At 43.9% G+C, this 21,894-nt stretch overlaps 1 protein-coding gene and 1 pseudogene across 1 annotated transcript in view; one reads left to right on the forward strand and one right to left on the reverse strand.

Annotated features, from left to right (window-relative positions):
- Parp12 (poly(ADP-ribose) polymerase family member 12) overlaps nucleotides 1–11,513 on the reverse strand; it is a 32,645-nt gene extending 21,132 nt beyond the window's left edge. The window contains exons 1-4 of the mRNA XM_004851277.3: nucleotides 11,105–11,513; nucleotides 7,939–8,074; nucleotides 7,095–7,395; nucleotides 5,208–5,309 (exon numbers count right to left, since the gene is read on the reverse strand). Coding sequence (XP_004851334.1) covers nucleotides 5,208–5,309; nucleotides 7,095–7,395; nucleotides 7,939–8,074; nucleotides 11,105–11,445 — 880 coding nt within the window. The 5' untranslated portion in view covers nucleotides 11,446–11,513. The remainder of the gene's footprint in view (nucleotides 1–5,207; nucleotides 5,310–7,094; nucleotides 7,396–7,938; nucleotides 8,075–11,104) is intronic.
- A 3,829-nt stretch (nucleotides 11,514–15,342) lies between these two features.
- Nucleotides 15,343–15,495, forward strand: LOC147829410 (U2 spliceosomal RNA; annotated as a pseudogene).
- The last annotated feature ends 6,399 nt before the right edge of the window (nucleotides 15,496–21,894 follow it).

The following is a 21,894-nucleotide window of genomic DNA, read 5'->3' on the forward strand; positions in this document are numbered from 1 at the left end:
GATTGGGCCAGGGATTTAGCTCAGTGGTTCTGTTGTCTGCCTTGCAAGCAGAAGGTCCCGAGTTCGATCCCCAGTACCAAAAAAGAAAGAAAAGGTACTGGAGATTGAACCCAGGGGCACTCTACCACTGAGCTACATCTGTAGGTGCAGGGGTCTGTAGATGAGAAAACAGAACAGGGACCTCCTTAGGTCTTCTAGATAAGCCTGACTAGAAGGAGTTAAAAACAAACTTTACTAGAAAGATTCCCCTGGGAAATAAGTCAAGGACAGGGGGTAGAGAAAGAAAGAAACAAACAGATAAAGAAAGGCTCCAAATGGCCTTGGGACTTGCACCCAGAGAACAGAAAAAGAGCTGACAGGCAGGACAGAGAGAAAGCCAGGTGCACAAACGATAAGTCACCCCCACCTCCAATAGAATATAGGGGAAGCAAAGTGGGGGGCTGACTTTACACCTTCCACTAACATATACATAGATACACGTGTGTATTCACTCGAGAGTCACTCTATTATTCACTCTAGGGTCATCACAGGGTACAACAGATACACACACGCCCACTTACTAACTCTAAGCTAACCACGAATAAGGCACCCCCTTGCCAACAAGCCGCCCACCCCAAAGATAAGGCCTTAAAAAGTAGGTCGAGGACAAGTAAACAGACCACCAGAAGAAATGACAATAGGCAGAGGTATCCGGAAGCCTAAGTTCTGACGCCCCTATAAAAGCAGCAGAACAAAGGTGCACAGGTCCTCCATCTTTCTGGAGCCTCCTACCCTGACTCCTTCTCATCGGGGTAGCCATCTGTCTCCCCCTTTCCGCCCCGTTCCTTTTCCTCTTTACAAATAAAATATCTGCATTTCATTAAACTTTGTCCAAACTTTTATTGGGGCCAAGTTTAAGATCCCAGTGGGCTGCTCAGACAGCAGAGCAGCAGTACTCATCCCTCAGATGCAACATCTTTGGTTTCCTGACCAGAAGCGGATCCAACACATCCCTAGCCCTTTTTTATTTTGTATTTTGAAACATATCTCACTTAATTGTCCATGCTGGGCTCAAATCTGCATTCCTCCTGCCTCAGCCTCCCTCAGTGCTGGAATTACAGGTGTGTGCCACCACACCAAGCTTATATACATTCTTCTAGGCATACCTACCTCACTTTGGCTCTTTCCCAGACTCTGTAAAAGGGGACCATAGCAGGGAAGTGGGAGGAAACTGAGGATGTTGCTAAAGTCTGTCAAAGACCAGGCCTAGAGCTGGGCAGATAGGGCAGAAAAGAACACCAGGACAAGAGGACTAAGGGACCAAGCTAGGGCTACCAAGCAAGGAAATCTAAGTTCAGCAAGGCAGGGGGGCACAGCTACACTGGAGACTTCTGATCTGCACGGACAGCACGGACCAAGGGCCCTCTCTAGGACACTGGACAAGGAGTGTGTACAGAGGCTAATGAAGAGCCAGGACAAATAAACTCACAGCTGTGGTCCACAGGTCATGACCAAGCAAGAGCTCATGCTCCCTCTCTGAAGTTCACTAAAAGAAATGATCTGGAGTAAGGGCAGAGAGGCCTTCCCAGAGCATCACAGTAGCTAAGATGCTACATCTACAAACCCTGGCACATGTGAATCCTGGGAAGACTGTAGAAAAACTCCCTGCGAGAAAGCACCCCTTAAAGAAGGGGCATTCACCATGACCATCTTCCCATGGCATTCCTGGGAAGAGCCCAAGGGCCCAGGGAAAAAGCGGGCCCAGAACTGAGTGTGAAGGCCATGCCACTCACAACTAGAAGGTGCTAGGGGTGCACAAGGACCTTTCCTCTGTCCTCCTCTGCTCTGATCCTCTATCCCCTTTTTCTCCTTCCTTCCACTGCTTTATGCTCCCCACCTTACCAGAGCACTCAAGTTTAAGCCTTGTATTAGATGAGTCACAGAAATCAAACCTGTTTGACAGGCAAAGCACCCACAGCCACCCGCCCTTCTTTCCTACCTTGCTTGAAATGACAAACCAGAAAAAAGAACAAACCCAAAAGCACTGGAAAGCAACAAAAACTGCCATCAAAAGATCAGAATTACTTCAGAATTCCTAAACTATGGAGCAGACAGAATTAAATTGATATAAGAGAAAAACACATGCAAAATGCCACATTTGGAGGAAAGGGGGGGCTGCACAGGCTCAGGGTCAGGTGACACAGAACTGTCACAATGAGAACAGGACTCCCTGCCTGGGCAGTACACTGTAGAGATGCTGCTTACTTCTCGGGGATTCACTATTTGCTTCCCAGCTGAATATGCAAGAGTAGAGACAAGGACTACTTAAACAAAAGCAAATGACACGGCCACTAACCTCCACCCCAGTCCCTGGCTACATACTAGCAGCAGCCCCACCAGGCAGGACATACCACCTCTGCCTTATCATTGCTGGGACAGGGGCCTGGCACCAAAGGCAGATTCCTGGAATCAACTAGCAAACAGACATACAAGGATTCTCAAGTACAATGTGAAAGACAGACAGTGGAGAATCACCCAACACAACAGGGACAATACAAGAAGGGAAGCCAGCTCACACAGCAGCAGCAACACCAAAGACAGTGGGACAGAGTCAGCAGATGACCATTAGGGTGCACCTAACATTTTTTTTTTTTTTTGAGACAGGGCAAGTGCAAGGCCCTGAGTTTGATTCCTGGTACCACAAAAAGTTAAAAAAAAAAATAAAAAAAAAGAGGCTTGGGGCCAGGGATTTAGCTCAAAGACACCACACCTGCCTCACAAGCAAAAGGTTCTGAGTTCGATCTTGGTACCAAAAAAAAAAAAGATTTGAACAGACATTTCATAGAAGATAAATGTCCAATAAGCATATGAAAATAAATGTTAAACATCATTAATCATCAAAGAAATGCAAATTAAAGCCACAATGCAACACTACTATTCTCTTACTAGAATGGTTAAAATTGTTGTTGTTGTTGTTGTTGTTTTGGTACCAGGGATCGAACTCGGGACTTTGAGCTTTCGAGGCAGGTGGTGGAACCACTGAGCTAAATCCCCAGGCCTAGAATTGTTAACATTTAAAGGACCGTCCATACCAAGTGCTGACAAGGATAAAGAGCAACTGGAACTCTCATACATTGCTGGGGGGAATGTAGAATATTGCACTGATTTTAAACGACACTGAGCTAAATCCCCAGCCCAAGCATGATGCTGTGCTGGACAAGGTACAATGCCTCCAAATCTTCAAATTAAATTGTTCCGGCATTTCTTTTTCTTTTGGTACTGGGATCGAACTAGACGACAGACTGACAGTTTTTCATAAAGTTCAAGCATACATCATATGATCTAGAAATTCCACTTCTAGTTCTTTACCCAACAGATCTGAAAACATATCTACATGATAATTTGCACATGAATATTATAGAAGCTTTATTTACAAAAGCCCAAAACTGGATACAACCCAAATGCTCATCAATGTATGAAGAGGTAAACTGCAACCAATTCATGCAATGGATTACTACTCAGCGATAAAAAAGAACAAACTATTACTATGCCAGATCAACTGAATCCCAAGAGAATGCTGAGGCCCAGGCACGATGGCACACACCTACAATCCTGGCATTCTGGGAGGGTGAGGTAGAAAGGCTGCAAGTTCAAGCCCAGCCTGGACAACACAGCAAAACCCTGTCTCAAAATAAAAATTAAAAATAAAATAGAGCTGGGGATGTAGCTCAGATAGCAAAGATATGACCTCATCAATGAATTAATCTACTGATGAGTATAGCACCCCATGAACCAAACACCTTCCAAAAGCCCCTACCCTCTGCACACCACGAGACTTTGGGAATATTTTAGCCTGAAACCATAACAAAGGCCAGGCGTGGTGGTGCATGCCTGGAGTCTCAGCACTCAGAAGGCTGAAGCAGGAAAATTTCTGCAAGTTTGAGGCCAGCCTGGGCTACATACTGAGTTCAAGGCCAACCTAAATGACACAGAGAGACCCCATCTCAAAAATTAAAAAAAAAATAACAAAGGTAACACATACTATATGATTTCATTTATATGCAATCCTAGAAAAGACAACCTACAGTGGTAAAAAGATCAAGGATTTCTGGAGCTGGTGAATTGAGAGGGTGAGTGTGAACCATAAAGGTATATTCTGCAGTGCGGAACTATTTCTTATCTTGATCACTGGGCATATATACTTATCAAAACTCGAAACTACATATTTTGAGGGGTGCATTTTATTGTGTAAATTATATCTTAATGTTGATTTTAAAATAGAAATATATATGTTTCTATGACACACATTCTTTGACCTAGCATTTCATTTCCAGACATCTACAGAAAGAGTCACACAGGGTACTTGCATGCTCCGACAGCCATTTTAAAAATGAAGTGAATTTACACATGGAAAATATCTCCACAACACAATGTTAAGTAAAAAGTACAAACTGATATGTTATCATGTTTATTAAAAACTAGTAAAACAAATATTACGACCACACAACACATGTTTACCTTTAGGGAAGGATTGAGGAGGACCTCCTGCTTTACTTTGTATTATTTGACTCTTTCACAAAATGAAAACAGTCATGAACTGCTTGGGCAACTTTTAAAGACTGAAAATGAAACAAGCTGTGGTAGTTGTTTTTTAAGAGAAGTCACCAAATTTAAGGAGGAATCTTCAGTCAAAGGCCAAGTTAGCAAGTAAAAAAAAAAAAAAAAATATTTAGTGAAAATACAGACACACAGAGAGCTGCTACCTGATAAATAGGAACTGTAAGTACCACTGGGTAAATACAAAAGGAACTCCCAGCTTCACCTGCAAAAGCTAGCATGAATGTCTCCTCCCCAAGTGAGGTCACTCCCAGTTTCTAGGCTCCCCTAGGGTTACTGTCACTCTTTAGAAGCAATTCTTAGGATGGGTCCAACTAGACTGAGTATCCCTGTCTCACACAGGTCTGTGACTCTATGCCAAGATGATCAAGTGGCAACACATGACACTCATTTGTACAGATCCAAATAATCATGTTCCCCCCAAACTCAACTATACTTTAATTTTTAGAAATTCAGAGAATTCTACCATCCTCAACTCCCCAACAAAACAGCCTCAGAACTGCTTTGGTCAAAGTGCCAGCCTCCCCCCAGGGGTGCCTTGTAGCAGAGTTCTAGGAATGAGGAGCAGTTACCTCTCCTAAGAAGGGGGAGACAGGCCCTCCCCCACTTACCTTGAAAGGTGCAGCTTTTCCGGATATGGTACAAGCAGATCTGGTCAGTCTCCTCCTGGCTGGGAGTGTTTGGGGACACAGAGCCTGAACTGTCTCTTCTTTCTACAAAGAAACACCACAAAAATGAAAGCTTCTGATAAGGGGTTGCAGTAGCTCAAAGTACAAGGAGAATTCATTCATCGAGCTACATAAAAGTGCCCAGGCAAGCTGACAGAACCACTCTGTTAGGAATGAAAGCACCCTAAATACACAGGCAGACACTCCTTCTAGGGAGAAGCCAGAAAGCCATGGTCACACGACTGCCTACTAAACCCAGGATGCCATGAAGGGGGTCTTTTCTCAACTCTGGCTGTTTACCCAAGTCACAGGAGAAGGCAAATGGAAGGCTATTCTTTATAAACCAGATCTGAGTCTGTATAACAAATACAGTATCTATTAACGAACTCTTAGAGTTCTTAGCTAAGAAAGCCATGAGAAGCTTACATCTCCAAATGAAACCTCCTTAATTAATTTCAAGTTACCTATAAGGTCTTAACATAAAAAGGGTATGTAAGTGTCTTCAAAGCCTACCTTTCCTATATCACTCCAATGAATCTTTCCCTACTGCATTTATCGCCACCCATGGACCCCTAAATAAGCATACAAGACTCAGCTGCAACCTCTCCCTATTTACAGTACCGTAAGTCACTGTTTTATCCAACTTCCATTTTCTTTTCACAAGCCCCTGAGATGCTCCACAAGGTGTGGGCTTCAAAACCCAAAAACCAACCTGAGACACCCTGAAGGTCACCTCCCTCTCCCAAAGGCAAGATTGCTCTTGAGACCCGACCCCATTCAGCAGTGGGTTCTCCTCTTCCTTCCTAATAAGATCCTAGTCCAACTGACACTTTTAAACATCTATTTAAAGAAAAATCTGTCTTCTACTGGGCTTCAGGCAGTTGAAAAAGATTAAGAAAAAATTAAAGAAAATGTAAAAAAAAAAAAATCAGCAAGGACAATTTTAAAATATAAAAATCAGATATGATTAGAGTGACAAGTAATTCTGGCCATCACCTGATATTTCAGAAAGTGGCCTATTAAAATTGTAGCTATCAGGGATTTAGCTCAGCTGTTCCATAACCTGCCTCGCAAGCACAAGGACCCGAGTTCAATCCCTGGTACCAAAAAAAAAAAATTGTAGCTATCTATACAGCTAAACAAGTGGACCTAATTCTACAAGCCGAAGAAGCAGGTGTGTCTCATACTCTAAAACACCCATTCAACAAATATTAAGTGGTTACTATGGGCTGGGCACTGTCTAGGAACTAAAGAGCAGAAACTAGGAAAACAAATTTACAATGAGGAAAATAATGCCATTTATTCACCTTAGGAAGATGTCCAAGCCCAGATATGCCTCTTTCACTCACTTTGTAAAATCAAAACAGACTAGGGGCAGGGGATTTAACTCAGTGGTTCCACCGCCTGCCTCGCAGGTACAAGGTCCCAAGTTCAATCCCCCATACCAAAAAAAAAAGAGACTCCAATGCAAAGGCAGCCTGTAGAGCTGACTGTGGGGTTCCTTGCTGAAAGGCAAGCTCCCTGGGAGGTGAAGTGGGGAACAACTGGTAAGGAGGTGAGGCCCCCACTTCAGAACAGACAAGGGCCCTCTAGAATTCAGTCCACATCAACACCAACTCACATTGCCTAGACTATCTTATTTAATCATGTCTATAAGTTAAACTTATAGTCACACACACACACATCCAGCTAAGAAAGGATTATCAACTGTATTTTACTAAAGAAAGCCCAGACTCGCTCCAAATCTCACATTCTATTTATTGGCCATATAGAAAAATCCACTACCCACCACCACCCTGGCCTGCCTGGGGCACTTCCCACCAGCCTTACCAGAGGTCCCCTGAAGGCTGGCAGGAGGAGGGAGTGCTTTGGTGGGGGCAGAGCTCTTATTCTTGATGTCGTGTGCATTTCTATAGATGGAAGGCAGCCTGCTTACCAGGTCTGAGCTCATGCCCAACTTCTCCAACTTCTCCAGATTCTCAGAGCTAGAGAAATCATGGCATCTCTTACAGCTGGTACCAAACTTACACTCCCCCTGTAAGTAGTACTGGCAGATATGGAGTTTGATGCACTGCTTCTGAAAGGAACAACCACCAAAGGCCCCATCTCCTTTGTTGTAATGTAGGCAGACCTGTTGACAGAAAAGTAAGCCATTAGCCCAGGAAGGCCCCTATAATACACCTCCCACCAAGCATGTCACTGGTAAGAAGGGGCCTCATGGCCAATGTAAGACTCCATCATCCACATGGGCGGACAGGAAGCCACCCCTCACTCAAGATGACAGCTTCTCCACAGACCAACTGAGCCCCACAATCCCCAACACCATGGTTCTAATCACCACCACGCAAGGTGGGCCTGCAGCTCATCTTGTCTCCTCCCCTCAACTCTGTAACACTTGCTGCTGTAGGTGCTGACCAAACAGGCTCCCCCAATCTCATGGGAGCCCTTCAAGGGAGGTACCAGCTCAACTGATGGGGATGGAAGAGAGGTGCAGAGTTGGCCCAAGATCACAGGCCTAGAAATCCAGAGTCAGAAATTCAATCCAAGCGTCCCTTCCATGGTTCTTACTCAAGTTGGGGTCCTTGGCTTCCCTTCAGCCATATTTCCCCATCTTCCAACCTTGCAGCCAGTTCTCTATTATATGCAGAGAAACACCACCCTTCCCCACACTTACTTCTGGCAAAAGCATGGGATCATTCTGAAACAAGAGCTGGCACAGCTCACTATAGGTGAGGTGGTCAATGCCATGAGTCCTCAGCACACTCAGGTTGTGATCAGTCATCAAGCTGTGACTGTTCCTACAGTTCTTCCTGAAAGAAGGAGAGATGGTATTATAATATATCAGGGACCCGCAAGGCAGGTTTTGATCTCCCGCTCAATGCTACAACACAAAGTTAAAAGAAAAACTCAAAGACAGGACCCAGGATTTAGCTCGGTGGTGCCACCGCCTGCCTCAAAAGCACAATGTCCCAAGTTCGATTCCCTCGTACCAAAAAAAAAAAAACCCTCAAAGATAAAATTAAAGAGACAGAGAAATGGAGAGCCAGGATGACCAATGCTCATGCAAGCAAGGCTGAACAAGCAAAGGCCCTGAACACCCAGAGCTGTCGATATTTATTGGTGACATCATAGTTAGATTGAGATAAAAGGGCTACATGAGAGGACATGTAGTTGCTATGGACACATCACTGATGCAAGCAAGGCCTGTAAAGCAAGAGACAAAGCATTCTTAAATTAGGAACGGAACACACAAAATATAGGTTGTGATTAATAATCAACCTTGTCTTTTTGGTAAAGAAGGTTTTAACTCTGGGAACGGAATTTGGACAAGAGTCACTCTGACCTCGGCACATGGGCTTTGGCCAGACTTGCTTCTCAAAACAAGTCAACTGTGGAGTTAACTCTTTACAGGCTGCACTGCTCACAGTGTGCTTTGGGCATAACCAATATTGCAGTCCCCCGCAGTTCTACAGGCCAAAGTGGTCTCCCAAAATTCCTACATCAGAGTCTTAACTCACTGAACCTCAGTATGAGGCTGCATTTGGAATTAGGGCTTGAAAGAGGAAATTAACTTAGAATGAGGTCATTAGGGTCTGCCCTAATCCAGTATGACTGGTGTCCTTAGAAGAAGAGATCAGGAGACAGACATAGAGAGGAAAGATCATATGAGGACACAATGAGAAGACGGATTTCTGCAAAGCCAAGAACAGGCTCAGAGGAAAGCAACCTGCCAATACCTCAGACTTCCAGCCTCCAGAATTGTGAGAAAATAAATGACTGATGTTTAAGTCCCCTGATCAATGATACCTTGTCATGGCAGCCCTAGCAACCTTACACAGCTGGTGAAATCATTCTTGGTGACAGCCTTTTAGGAATACTTCCTGACAGTGCTCAAAAGCATGAGGAAGCCCAGAGTGACTATACAACCAAAACATGATGCTTACTTCCCAAGGAAGAGCCAGGGCCATGTAATGTCTAGGGCCCAGGATAACACTTCTCCAAGGACATGTGGGCACACCTACTCTCCCCTAGGTCTGTCACTGAAAGGAATGGTCAAGGACGTCCCTGTGTAAATTGGGGAAAAGAGAAGCAAAGAATGAAGAAAAAACTCCAGTCACCTAGGCCAGTAAATATCAGATGCAGATTCCCAAAAGAGGGAAATCAAAAGAATGGGGCTACCATCTTCATTCTACCAAACAGGTTCATTAAAGAATTCATCAGGGATCCCCATCCAGCCCCCATTCTCTGTGTGCCTTCTCCCTCCTGAGCAGCTGTTACTCCCCCAGAGCTCCACCCTTCACTCTCCAGGCCTCAGGCTCCTCCTCAAACCTGATCCACTCCTGCCACTGGGCCCACAGCCTTCACCACTCAACATCTCTCCAACGGGCACCTCCTGTGCCCAGCCTTAGCCCCAAGCTTCAGACCTGAAGAGAATTAAAACACCCTCCCTCTCTTTAGGTCCACAGTAGGAGCAAATACCCGATAGTCATCATGTCTCCCAAAGCCTCTCCACACCATCTCCAACTCAGCTTCTCCCAATTTCTCACAAACACATCCCTTGGAAAAGTCAGTCTACCTAGCTATCTGGGGAGCTGGTTCCTAGGGACCACACTTCCCAGCCGGGTTTGAGTCATGAGGGCTCCAGTCAGAGGATGTAAGTGGAATGATGTGTACCACTTCTAGACCTGGCCCATAAAACCCTTCCATTCAGGACTGGGGATTTAGCTCAGTGGTGCCACCGCCTGCCTCGAAAGCAAAAGGTCCCGAATTCAATTCCCGGTACCAAAAAACCCCAAAAACCTTCCATTCAATCTTCTACTCTCCATCTAGAATGGCCTCAAGAGTCACCGCTGAGAAGGGCGGAGCTTAAGTCAGTCTGGATCCCTAAATGACTGCACGGATCAAGGCCCCTGTCCCAGGCTATTAGACCCAACTTGAGCAAGAAATGGTACCTATTGTGTTAAGACAAAAGAAAAATGAAGTGAGGGGGAACAAAAAAAAAAAGAGGGAAACATTCTAGCTAATCAGCGTCCACAGCACTAGCCAAGACCTCTTCCCAAAATGCACACTTCATGGCTGCGTCTCCTGCCATTGGATGGGCCTCATCACCTTCAAGGTGAGATCCAAATTCTTCAGCAGAAACCTTAGCAACCTACTGGACCCATCTCACCGGCCACCTGCTCTGCCTGCTATGCACAGGGGCTGGGGAGCCAGCCAAGCAGAGCAGAGACAGCAGGGAGCGCTGTGCTGTGGGAATTTACCATCTTGGGGGGTGAGGGGCAAGCTGGGAACTTTGAGGAACGTACAACAGTGAGGTGTGAGGAACAGTAAGAGAAACAGCGCTCAAAAGAACCTGATCTTTGGTTTGCGGCTTGACGCATTAATGGAGCGCACCAGGAAGGGCACTGCAGGCAGGAAAAGGGCCACCAGATGAGCAAGGTTGAGCAGGTGAGCGAAGTTTCCTGATTTCCAGATTCTTTCCAGCCACCGCAGAGAGCCCTGCCCTCACTATCTGGTTCTCAAAGCTGACTGCAGACCAGGAATCTTGGAACTGCCCTGGGCCACCACGGCTTCCCTCCCCAGCCCATCCTGCCACCGCCAGGGTGGCCACCCTGGTATCCAATCTAAGCCGCTGGGTCCTTGGGAGCCAGAAGGATGACACTTGACCACGACTCTCTCACTCGGGGCCAGGTACTAAGTAGGTGCTCAATAAATGGTGAAGAGCATGAAGGGGATGTGGGCCCTGCAGGGCCACCTAGTTGTCGCCTTAAAACTTTAAGAGGAGCCTGAAATGAGTGGGGGTGCCCTGCCCACTCCCACCCCACTCCTTGCCCCCTCACCCGATCCGCAGGAACTTGCAGGCGCCGTAGATCATGAACCTGCAGAGGTGCAGCTGCGCGCAGAGTCCCGCGCAGCCCGGCTTGGGTCCCAGATGTGCGCGGCACAGGCGAAGCGAAGACGCGGCCAGCACCACGCACCCAGACCCCGCCGCGCCGCCCGCACCCGCCCGCGCCACGACCACGAAGCGCCCGCGCTCCCGCAGCGCCCGCTCCAGCGCGTCGGCGCTCACGCTCGCCTGCACGCGGCGCCGCAGCTCCGCCAACTCCAGGCCGCCGCCCGCCGCGCACAGAACCTGGGTCACCTCGCCCACCACGGAGGCAGGCGCGGCGGCCTGCGCCATGGCCGTCGGACTTCAGGCTCGAGCTCGACGCCGGGCTGCTCGCGGGCTCGCGCCGGGCGGAGACGCCGCCGGGAAACGAAAGCGAAAGCCGGGCCCGCCGGGAAAACAGAGGGCGCGGTCTCGCCACGCCCCCGCGCCCGCCCCCGCGCTCCCAGCTGGGCCGCGCGCCCGCCCGACGAGCGCTGGAGAGAGGTCGCTACGGGGCCGCCGAGGCCGGCGCGGGGCGCCCGGGGGCGGGAGGCTCGAGCGGCCCGAATAGAAGCCCGTGGTGCCCTCTGGGACCCTCGCCGTAGTCTGAGCCAACCCAGGCTTCGTGGACGGCGACGGACGCGCGCCTCACCTCGGAGGCAACGCAGCGACCCTGAGCCGGGCCCATAGCGACTGTAGCTTCCGCAGGGGCTGCGGGTCCTCAGTCTCAAACAAAAATCTCGAAGGGCCTTTAAAAAAGCTAGTAGGTACCTCTGCACCTGCTAAATAAAGGCTGAATAGGGCCGGGGATTTAGCTCAGTTGTTCCACGCCCTGCCTCGCAAGTCCCGAGTTCGATCCCACATACCAAAAAAAAAAAAAAAAAAAGGTTGAATAAATATGTAAAGTCTTAAGAACAAAGGACTGTGTATTGTGTGCTTTGAGGGTTGTGCACGCTGCTGAGGAAAGCGGAGAATGGCGATTGAGATTTCAAACGCGTGTGATGTGTGGACAGCACCCGCGCCCCCCCCTCAGCGGTCTTGCTTCTCAGATCTTCTAGAATCTTACAGAAGCAAAAGGAACATTAGAGAAGCCCTGTACAGTGTTGACACAGGACGCAGCCGTGAGAACCACGTGGCTGGCCGTTATGCAGATGAGCGCGCATCTTTAACAAGAAGAATGTCCATGATGGGTTCAGAAAGGATTGCTAGATAGAAAGGTCGAAAAGTCCTGGTCATGGTGTCTGCAGCTGTGTATTTCTGAAGGCTCTCAGAGGAAACCGGAGGGACATGACACACTGGTTGTAGGGAATGAGTTGTGGGAGGAAAGTGAAAAAGGGAAGATGAGCAGCAGAAAGATGGTGCACTGGGTACAACGGTATAACATTAAATGAACGTAAAATTCTGCTATAGAAATAGTACAAAAAAATGTTTAAATGGTGTTGGGGAGCATAGAGGGTGTGAAGCACAAGAGTGTTAATTTCAACCCCCAACTCCCCTCCGACAAAAAATTAAGTGTAAAGAAGACAAGATAATATGGACAAAAGGAAATGGATTGATTTAGTTAGGAAGTGGGATAGGGTCAAGTTTTCTCTTGGACTTTAATTGTCAATTTAATATTTTAATTTAAACAGTTTATTTTAGTTGCAGTTTTGATATTGCTTTGCAGTAAAATAACTTAAAGGCAAGGTGATGTCAGTGGAAATGGTGGGTTAAGGACTTCAAAGTTGGTTACTTCATAAAAGCAATGGAAAAAAACTAGCAAAAATTGTCAACTTTTTCAGAACTCTGTAAATTAACCAAAGGCTTGCAGCAACTCATCTAACATTTAGTCAAGAAAAACAGCTGAATCTTGCTAAGAACCACAATCTGTATAAGCATTATAACTTACCTATTCCTCTCTCCTCCCTCTAGTTTCCTGACAACCTTGAAAAATAACAGCTCGCGTTCCCTGTACCTGTACCAGGGGACAGACAGGGCTGGTGCTCTTTCAAAGTCTTATCCCCACGGAAGAGTCATTATTTGACCTATCTCGTGTTTCCCTGGAAGACCCCTTGAAAAAGCTTGTCTTTATTTAGCCGCTCTGCAACCACCTAGTCCTAAAGGAGCCTCCCATGGCAGAGGAGGGAGGGTTGGAGGATCATGATATTTTCATATCATGATTAGCTGGGGCAGTGGATAATAGTTGGGGAAAACAGCAGACTAAACAAAAAGCTGAAGAATGAGATGTCCATAGAGGCTTTGAAAAGTTCCAGCTTATTTTGAGGAAGCAAGAAAGCCACATGCATGCATAGGTTTATGTACATGTTCAGGAAACTCCCCCAAAAGACCCTTAATCTCACTACTAGCTGACATTGAGGTCCTCTGTAAGCAAGAAATAAAAGTTGTTCTGTACTCAAAAACTTTCTATTGAAAACATACGAAGTATGCCGAGTCCCTTAGCAAAGACTGGGAGACATACTGATGCCAGGTATTTATGGAAATCTCCATCCACTACTCAGCTAACTAAGTACAGATTTCAGTAATTACACACACTGTAGATACACACTTTACAAAATTTGGAAAAATCATTAAACAGCAGCTACTACAAGAAGCTAAAGCTGGAGGAAATTTAACTTTAAGAATGCCACATTATTTGAAATGTCCAATTTTTAGCCAAAATTTGTGTTAATGTAAAAAAAACAAATATGACCCATACAAAGGAAATAAGAGCAATGAATAGAAACACCACAAGAAGTCCAGGTGTTAGACTTGTAGACATTTAAAGCCAACTATTTTAGATATATTCAAGAGCTGAAGGAAATTATCTCTTGAATTAAAGAAAAGTACAACAATGATGTTTCACCAAACAGAGAATATCAATAAATAGAAATTATAAAGAACTAGGTGGAAATTCTGAAGCCAGAAAGTACAACTGAAATGAAAAAGTCACTAGGATATAATAGAAAATTTGAGCAGGTGAAAGAAACAATCAGCAAACTTAAAGATACATCAATTGAAATTATCTGATCCTGTGGAACAAAAAGAAAAGAAAATGAAGAAAAATGAGCAGCACTTCAGAGAGCTGTGGGTCACCATCAATTGTACCAACAGATCTATCAAGAAAGTCCTAGAAGGAGAGAAAGATGAAGAAAGAACAGTTGAAGAAATTACTGTCAAAACTTTACAAATGAGCTGGGTGTGGTGGTGCATGCCTGTAATCCCAGCACTCAGGAAGCTAACACAGGAGAATCACCAGTTCAAGGCCAGCCTGGACTACATAGCAAGACCCTGTCTTGAAAAACTGAAAAAAGAATATCTATTTTTTTAAGTTTAATATTTAATGAAAAATGTTAATCTCCACATCAAGAAGCTCAGTGAACTTCAAATAGGATAAACTCAAGAAGATCCACACCAACACATCATGAACTGATAAAAGTAAAGAAAATTTCAAATGCTATAAAAGAAGCAGCTCATCATATATAAAGAATCTGAAAGTTAACAGCTGGTTCTCATCAGAAATCATGCATACTAGAAAGTAGTGAGATGACATATTAAAAGTGCTAAAAGAAAAAAACTGCCAACTAAGAATTCTATGTCCAGCAAAACTATCTTTCAAAATTGAAGTTAAGACATTCCTTGATAAAGCTGTGAGGGTTAGTAGCTAGCACTAAATGCAATATTAAAGGAAAAAATTTTTTAAATAAATATTAAAGGGATTCTTTTGAGTTGAGAATAAAGGACACCAAAGAGTAACAAATTCTCATGAAGAACTACAAGTGAAAAAAATCTGTAAAGGTACTTATATAGATATATGAAAAAAGTCTTAATGTATTTTTGTAACCCCTTCCCCCATCTGATTTAAAATATAACTGCATAAGGTAATAATTGTAAATCATGTAAAGCATGTTCTATAGCCATAATGAAATCAATAACAGAATTTAGGAAGTTCACAACATGTAGATATTATACAACATGTTCCTAAATAGCAAATCAAAGGAGAAATCACAAAGGAAATCAGAAAATACTTTGAGATGAATGGAAATTAAAACATTTATGATAGTAAAAGCAGCCTTTAGAGGGAAATTTATAGCTGTCAATTCCTACATGAAAAAGAAATATTTCAAATCAATAATCTAACATTCCACATTGGAAACTAGAAAAATAAGAGGAAAAAGAAATAACTAATAAAGATTAGAAATAAACACGAGAGAATAGAAAAAGAATACACACATTGCTTCTCGGCCTCTTGGCTAAGATCAAGTGTAGAAAAAGAATACACAGCATCAATAAAACCAAAAGTTGATTCTTTGACAATATAAAATATTTTTTCTTGACAAGTCTTTTTTTTTGGTACCGGGGATCAAACTCGGGTGTCACTAAGCTAAATCCCCGGCCCATTTGACAAATCTTTACCTAGACCAACTAAGAAAAAATATAGAAGATTAATATTAATACTGGGAATAAAAGAGAGGTTGTTTTTGGTTTTGTTTTGAGGTGCTGGGGATCAAAGCAGGGCTTGTACATGTTAGGCAAATGCTCTACCACTGAGCCACATCCCCAACCCATTGTGCTTTTTACTACTTGGGAACACTGCGCACTGAGGGACATGGGTAAGAAAGCGTGAAAGACAGAAGCGTTAAGTGAAAGGACACTATCATTCCTAATTCATAAGAACACACAAACTAGGTCTGGGGCATTTGGTTTTTGGAATTTCTTTTATCTACAACTTAGCTCTTAATTTTTTTCCATTAAGTTTATTGGTACATTTTTGGTATAAAATACAGCAACATTCATCATTGGGATCTTGTACCTGTACATGATGTATCTTGGTTCTTACTTTTTCCCCCTTCCCCTGCCCTCCCTTCACCCCCTCCACCCTTCCCTATTTGCAAAGACTTTGTTTCCATTTTTTTCCTTTTCTCATATTTTTTCTTTTCCCTTCTTTCCTTGCCCCTACCCCTCCCACTTCCCCTACTCCTTTAGACCTTTTCTTCCTATTACACAATATCAATTATACATTTTTAAAATTAAAATATCAAGACTTAGGAGACATTACCACAGATTTTACAGAATTTAAAAGGCTATAGAAAGCATATTGCAGAAATCTTTTTTGAAACAAATTTGACAACTTCTATGAAGTACCTTGGAAGACAAATTCATGAAACTGACTCTGGAGGAAATATAAAATTTGAATAGCACCTTTTAAAGAAAGTATATTCCTACCCAATCCAAAAATAGGTAGGAATAAAGTGAACAGACATTTCTCAGTGATCTAAAGCGAACAGACATTTCTCAGACAAAGAAGTAGAAATAGCAAATAAATATATGAAAAAATGTTCAACATCACTGGTCATTCGAGAGATGCAAATGAAAACAACACTGAGATTCCACCTCACCCCACAAAGAATGGCTGCTATCAAGAAATCAACCAATAACAAATGCTGGCTGGGCTGTGGGGAAAGAGGAACCCTGCTCCCCTGCTGGTGGGAGTGTAGACTGGTGCAACCACTGTGGAAACCAGTGTGGAGATACCTCAAAGAACTGGGACTGGAAGTCCCATTTGACCCAGCTATTCCCCTGCTGGGTATCTTCTCCCCAAAGCTGAAAGAACTGTACCACAGTGATATATATGCACCCATGTTCATAGCAGCACAGTTTGTAATAGCTAAAACTTGGAAGCAGCCCAATTGTTCATCAACTGGAGACTGGAAAGAAAATATGGGTTTTTTTATAGAATGGAGTACTACTCAGCCATCAAAAATGAGAAATTAGAGACATTTATAGATAAATGGATGCACATTGAGGCAATACTCTTAAGTGAAATAAATAGGACACACATGTGTAAATAGTGAATAGTTTCTCTGGTGTGAGAAACTGAAAGTGTAAATAAGGACTTAAAGGTATAATAGATAATGTGAAATAGGAAGAAAAGGGCCAAAGGGGAAGGGGAAGTGGAAGGGGTAGGGGAAAGGAAAGAAGGGAATGGAATTAATATGAGAAAATGAAAAAATGGAAACAAAGTCTTTGGGAGGGATAGGGCCAGGGATTTAGCTCAGTGGTGCCGCCGCCTACCTTGAAAGCAAAAAGTCCCGAGTTTGATCCCCGGTACCAAAAAAAAAACAATAGGGAGGGATGGAGGGGTTGAAGGGAGGGCAGGGGAAGGGGGAAAAAATAAGAACCAAGAGAGACTATGTAAAGGTGCAAATTTCCAATGATGAATGTCATTATATTGTATACCTAAAATGTACCAATAAAATAAAATTTTTAAAAAATTTAGAAAGATTAAAAAAAAAAGAAAAAGAAAAAGAAAGTATATTCCTAGCTTGAAAACCTACCTATATGACAACAGCAGGCTCATATACATTTTAACTGATAAATTATATCAAACATTTAAAGCAGAAAAAAGAAGGAACACTTCTCCCCTCATTTACTTAGCTCTTTATTGACAAAAGGATAGAAACCTAAGCGGGGGTGGAAATGGAAAATTATATTAGAATCTACATTTTTTGGTATCAGGAATCGAACTTGGGACCTTGTGCTTGCAAGGAGGCAGGCGGCATAGAATCTACATTTTTAATTTATTTTAAAATAAACATGACACATGATTTTTGAACACTTAATTTGTTACCTCTCAGGATGGAGCCACTGCCCTCTTTCTAGCCACTCAAGGAGGTTACTTGGATGTCATCCGATTATTGTTGTCTTCAGGAGCAAAAGTCAACCAACCAAAGCAGGTAATGTGCTTCGATGAACTCTGATCAAATAGGGGGTATGAGGCAGGTAGGGCTGGGTGGCTCCTAGCAGCACATACCTGAGATAACCAGCAGCTCCAGGCCTCCTCAAACCCTTTTGCCTCCGCCATGAAAAGCTAATCTTTGAAAGGTTTGCCTTGTTCTGAGCTTTGGAGTCACCAGAAAGGTTAAGAAAGCAAGCTGACATCACAATGTTGAATCTTGAGTGTTTGGTGTCTGAGGTCAAGTACACATTCTGCCATCTCCTGTTCAAATAAATTGTGGCTGTAATGAAGTAATAAGTGCTGGCTATCCTGGGACATAAGTAAATAGAGGCAAGACCCTGCCCAGTCCCCAGCTGATATGGTGCCTTATCTCCTCCTGATACAGGGGGAATAGATGCAACTCTCAAACCTATTAGATGTCCGATGCAACCAGTTCGTGTTCCCAAAATCAAAGAATGAATTCTGACGAACAACAGAGGTTAAGAGTAGGAAATTTTACAGAGCGAGAGACAGCTCCCGAGAGAGACAGAAGAGGACCTGGCCAGTAGGTTGCCAAGAGAGGTTGTTATTATTGACATTACAGAAATGAAAAGGATTGAAAGATTTAGTAACCACATTTTCTAGTTTCTTTCTTTGATGCTCTGATATCTTGGTCCTTGCTGACATTAGAGGGACAACCTTTCCAGGGCTGGCTTATTCCTAGAGATAGCAACAGATTTTTGAGCATAGGCAAACCAGCCAATCCTGATTCCATACTGCAACCATCTCCTTCCTTGGGCTCTCACAGCCTGGACCATTATTCCCTTTCCTCTTCACCCCAGACCACTAGGAAGAGCTCCATATATCCTAGAGGTTGCAGAAGTCATTCCAGCAAGCCTACCCTAAGCATCCTTACCTTGTGCTCCTTACCACAGAAACCACCCTAAAGGCTCTTGCCCACATTTCTCCCTCCTTCCTTTGCCTTCTGACTTACCTTCGTGCCTCCCTGTGTGGCCCTGCATGCCATGTTGTGCCATCTGTTTCTAGGGATTTGTATTAAAACTTCTTTCCTGACAGTCACATGTCTGTGTGTCCTGGCTTACTGATTAAAATGAATCCTAAGCACTCTTTTATTTTTTATTTTATTTATTTTTTTTGAGACAGGATGTCTTTGAACTCAGTATGTAGCCCAGGCTGACTTCGAACTTGCAGATATTCTCCTTCCTCAGCCTCCCAAGTGCTGGGATTATAGGTTTGTGCCACCATGCATGGCATAAGCACACTTTGAAACACAGATTACGAAGGGTTTTCAGGTAGAATAGAGGATGATTATAAAATATTTAAACGGAAATGCCCAACAGCCATCTGAATTTGTAAGTTTGGCATTTATAGAAGAGGTCACTACTACAGTTGTGAACGTACAGTAGGCAGTATTTGAACCCACAGGGCTGAATGAGACCACTCTCAAGGAAAATAGAAAACATGAAGGGACGGGTTCTACCGCTTGCCTCGCAAGCACAAGGACCCGAGTTCAATCCCCGGTACCAAAAAAAAAAAAGCCATGAAAGGACAGATTCCAAAGACCTGTCCAGCTGATAGAAAGGAGAAGATTGACAGAGGTAAGAAGGCTGAGAAGGAAACCAGGAATGGTTGCACATGCTTGTTGTCTCAGCACTCAAGAGGCTGAAGCAGGAAGATCTCTGTCACACACACACACACAAACACACACAGAGGTTGAGAAGAAGCCAAGAGGCTAAGAGGAAAACCAAGAGAATATGGACTCATGAAAGCCAAATATTTATATTTTGTTTTGTTTTTGGTACCAGGAATCGAACTCGGGTCCTTACGCTTGTGAGGCAGGCAACGGAACCACTGGGCTAAATCCCCAGCCCTGTTTTGTTTTCTTTTTGAGATAGCTTCTCACAGTGTAGTTCAGGCTGGTCTTGAACTCATGCTGATCCTCCTGCCTTAGCCTCCCAAATGCTAGGATTACAGGCATACACAACCACACCCAGCATAAATTTTTTTTAAATTTTTTTTTTGGTACTGGGGATTGAACTTGGGACCTTGCACTTTCAAGGCAGGCAGCGGCACCACTGAGCTAAATCCCTGGCCCAATATTTAAATATTTTAAGAAGAGACAACTACATCAAGTGCCGTTAAGATCCTGAATGAAAGAGGTTAGAGGGGCAGGGGATTTAGCTCAGTGGTTTCACCACCTGCTGCGCAAGCGCAAGGACCCGAATTTGATCACCGGTACCAAAAAAAAAAAAAAACAAAGAAAGAGGTTAGAGACATGTTTTACCTGTTGCTGCACAACCACCCAAACACATAGTAGCCCAAAACAGTGACTTGGTTTTTATGAGTCTGTGAATTGATGGAGGTCAGCAGGGTGGTTCTTCTGCTCCACTTAGTACAGCTGAAGTCACTCTGGTGCCTGCATTCAGCTGGGAGCTCAGCTGGAGTTGGAACACCCACCTCCTTCAGCATCTCTCTGTATTGCCTCCTCGTTAGCAGTGTAGCCTGTGCTGCTTGAGAGTGTGCTGGTGGCCATCAAGAGAACAAGGCCAGTGTGCAAGCCTTTATCAAGCTTCTCCATTTCCGATAGGAGCTCTTGGCTTTGCCCTTACAGTCATGCTTTCCTACAAGAAATGGCTTGTTTTGGCAGTTGAGTAACTTCTCAGCCTGCCTCCTACCCATGGGAAATTGGAAGCTGAGGAGATTTTTCATTCTGGAACCATCTCTATCCTTTCTTTTCCAAGCTATTGCCATTTTATAGACTTTCTGTGTATCAAATTATAATCCACTCCACTAGACAAAACCATACCCACAATCCTCTTTGAAATAGTTCTTCTCTACTTTGGCCTGCAAGTTAGGGTGATGTGGGAAAATGCCCTTAAGTTTCTTACAAGCCCTGTAGCCAAAGGGTCTACAAAGTACCACCTTAAATCTTTTCAGTATCATAAAGGATTTTGTGTTTCTGGGGATTGAAACTAGGGCCTTACACATGTTAGGCAAGAACTCTACAACTGAGCTATTCCCCAGCCACTTCACTTGATTTTGACTACAAGACCACAGTTTACCAAGTGATTTATACTAGTATACCCATCACTGACACTGCCATGTTCCTATTGACCTCCCTAGGTCCCATATAATTCAGTACTGATATTCAGTAAATATTTGAGGAAGGAATGAAGATAACAAATGTTACCCATAATCCCACCCCTTAAGGATAACTTATATTAATCCCTGGAGATTTGCTCTACTCATGGGTGGGCTAGAGGTCCTGCCCCAAAATTTCATCTGGCCTAAGAGAAAGTGAGCAGCATAAGGGTTGTAGGCAGGCTGGTGGCTCTGTAAGAAACTCTCTCTTTCAGGTACTAGATACCACTATTGTGGCCAGAAGAATCTATGCTGATGATGTGGTAGTAAATATACATACATATATATATATATATATATATATATATATATATATATATATATATGGATTTATAAATTGTACTGAGTCATTTCTTTTAGGGAAATGTATAGGTCTATATGTGATCCGGTAGTGTTACAGATTGAGTTGTGGACCCCAAATTCATATGTCAAAGTCATAACACCTAGTGCCTGTATTTGATGATAGGATTTTTTTTTTTTTTTGGTACCGGGGATAGGGTTTTTACTGAGAGACAACTTTTTTTTTTTTTGGACCAGGGATCAAACTCAGGACCTTGCGCTTTCGAGACAGGTGCCGGAACCACTGAGCTAAATCCCGGCCCAATAGGGTTTTTAAATAGGTGTAGAATGAAGTGATTAGATTGGGCCCTAATCCAGTATGACAGGTGTCCTTACAAGAAGAGGAAATGTGGACATAAACATGTACAGAGGAAAGGTGATATGAAGAGACAAGATGACTGCTGTTTGCAAGCCAAGGTCAGAGGCTTGGAACAGGTCCATCCTTCAGGGCATCCAAGGGAACCAACCTGGCCAGCATTTCCATCTCAGACTTCTGGCCTCCAGAACCGTGAGACTAAATTTGTGTTGTTGAAGCCCCAGTAAGACTGTTATGGCAGCCTGAACAA

Source organism: Heterocephalus glaber, unplaced genomic scaffold, assembly GCF_053883595.1.
Source record: "Heterocephalus glaber isolate CG9 unplaced genomic scaffold, H.glaber_assembly_v1.0 deba00000621, whole genome shotgun sequence".
Classification (NCBI taxonomy): domain Eukaryota; kingdom Metazoa; phylum Chordata; class Mammalia; order Rodentia; family Bathyergidae; genus Heterocephalus; species Heterocephalus glaber.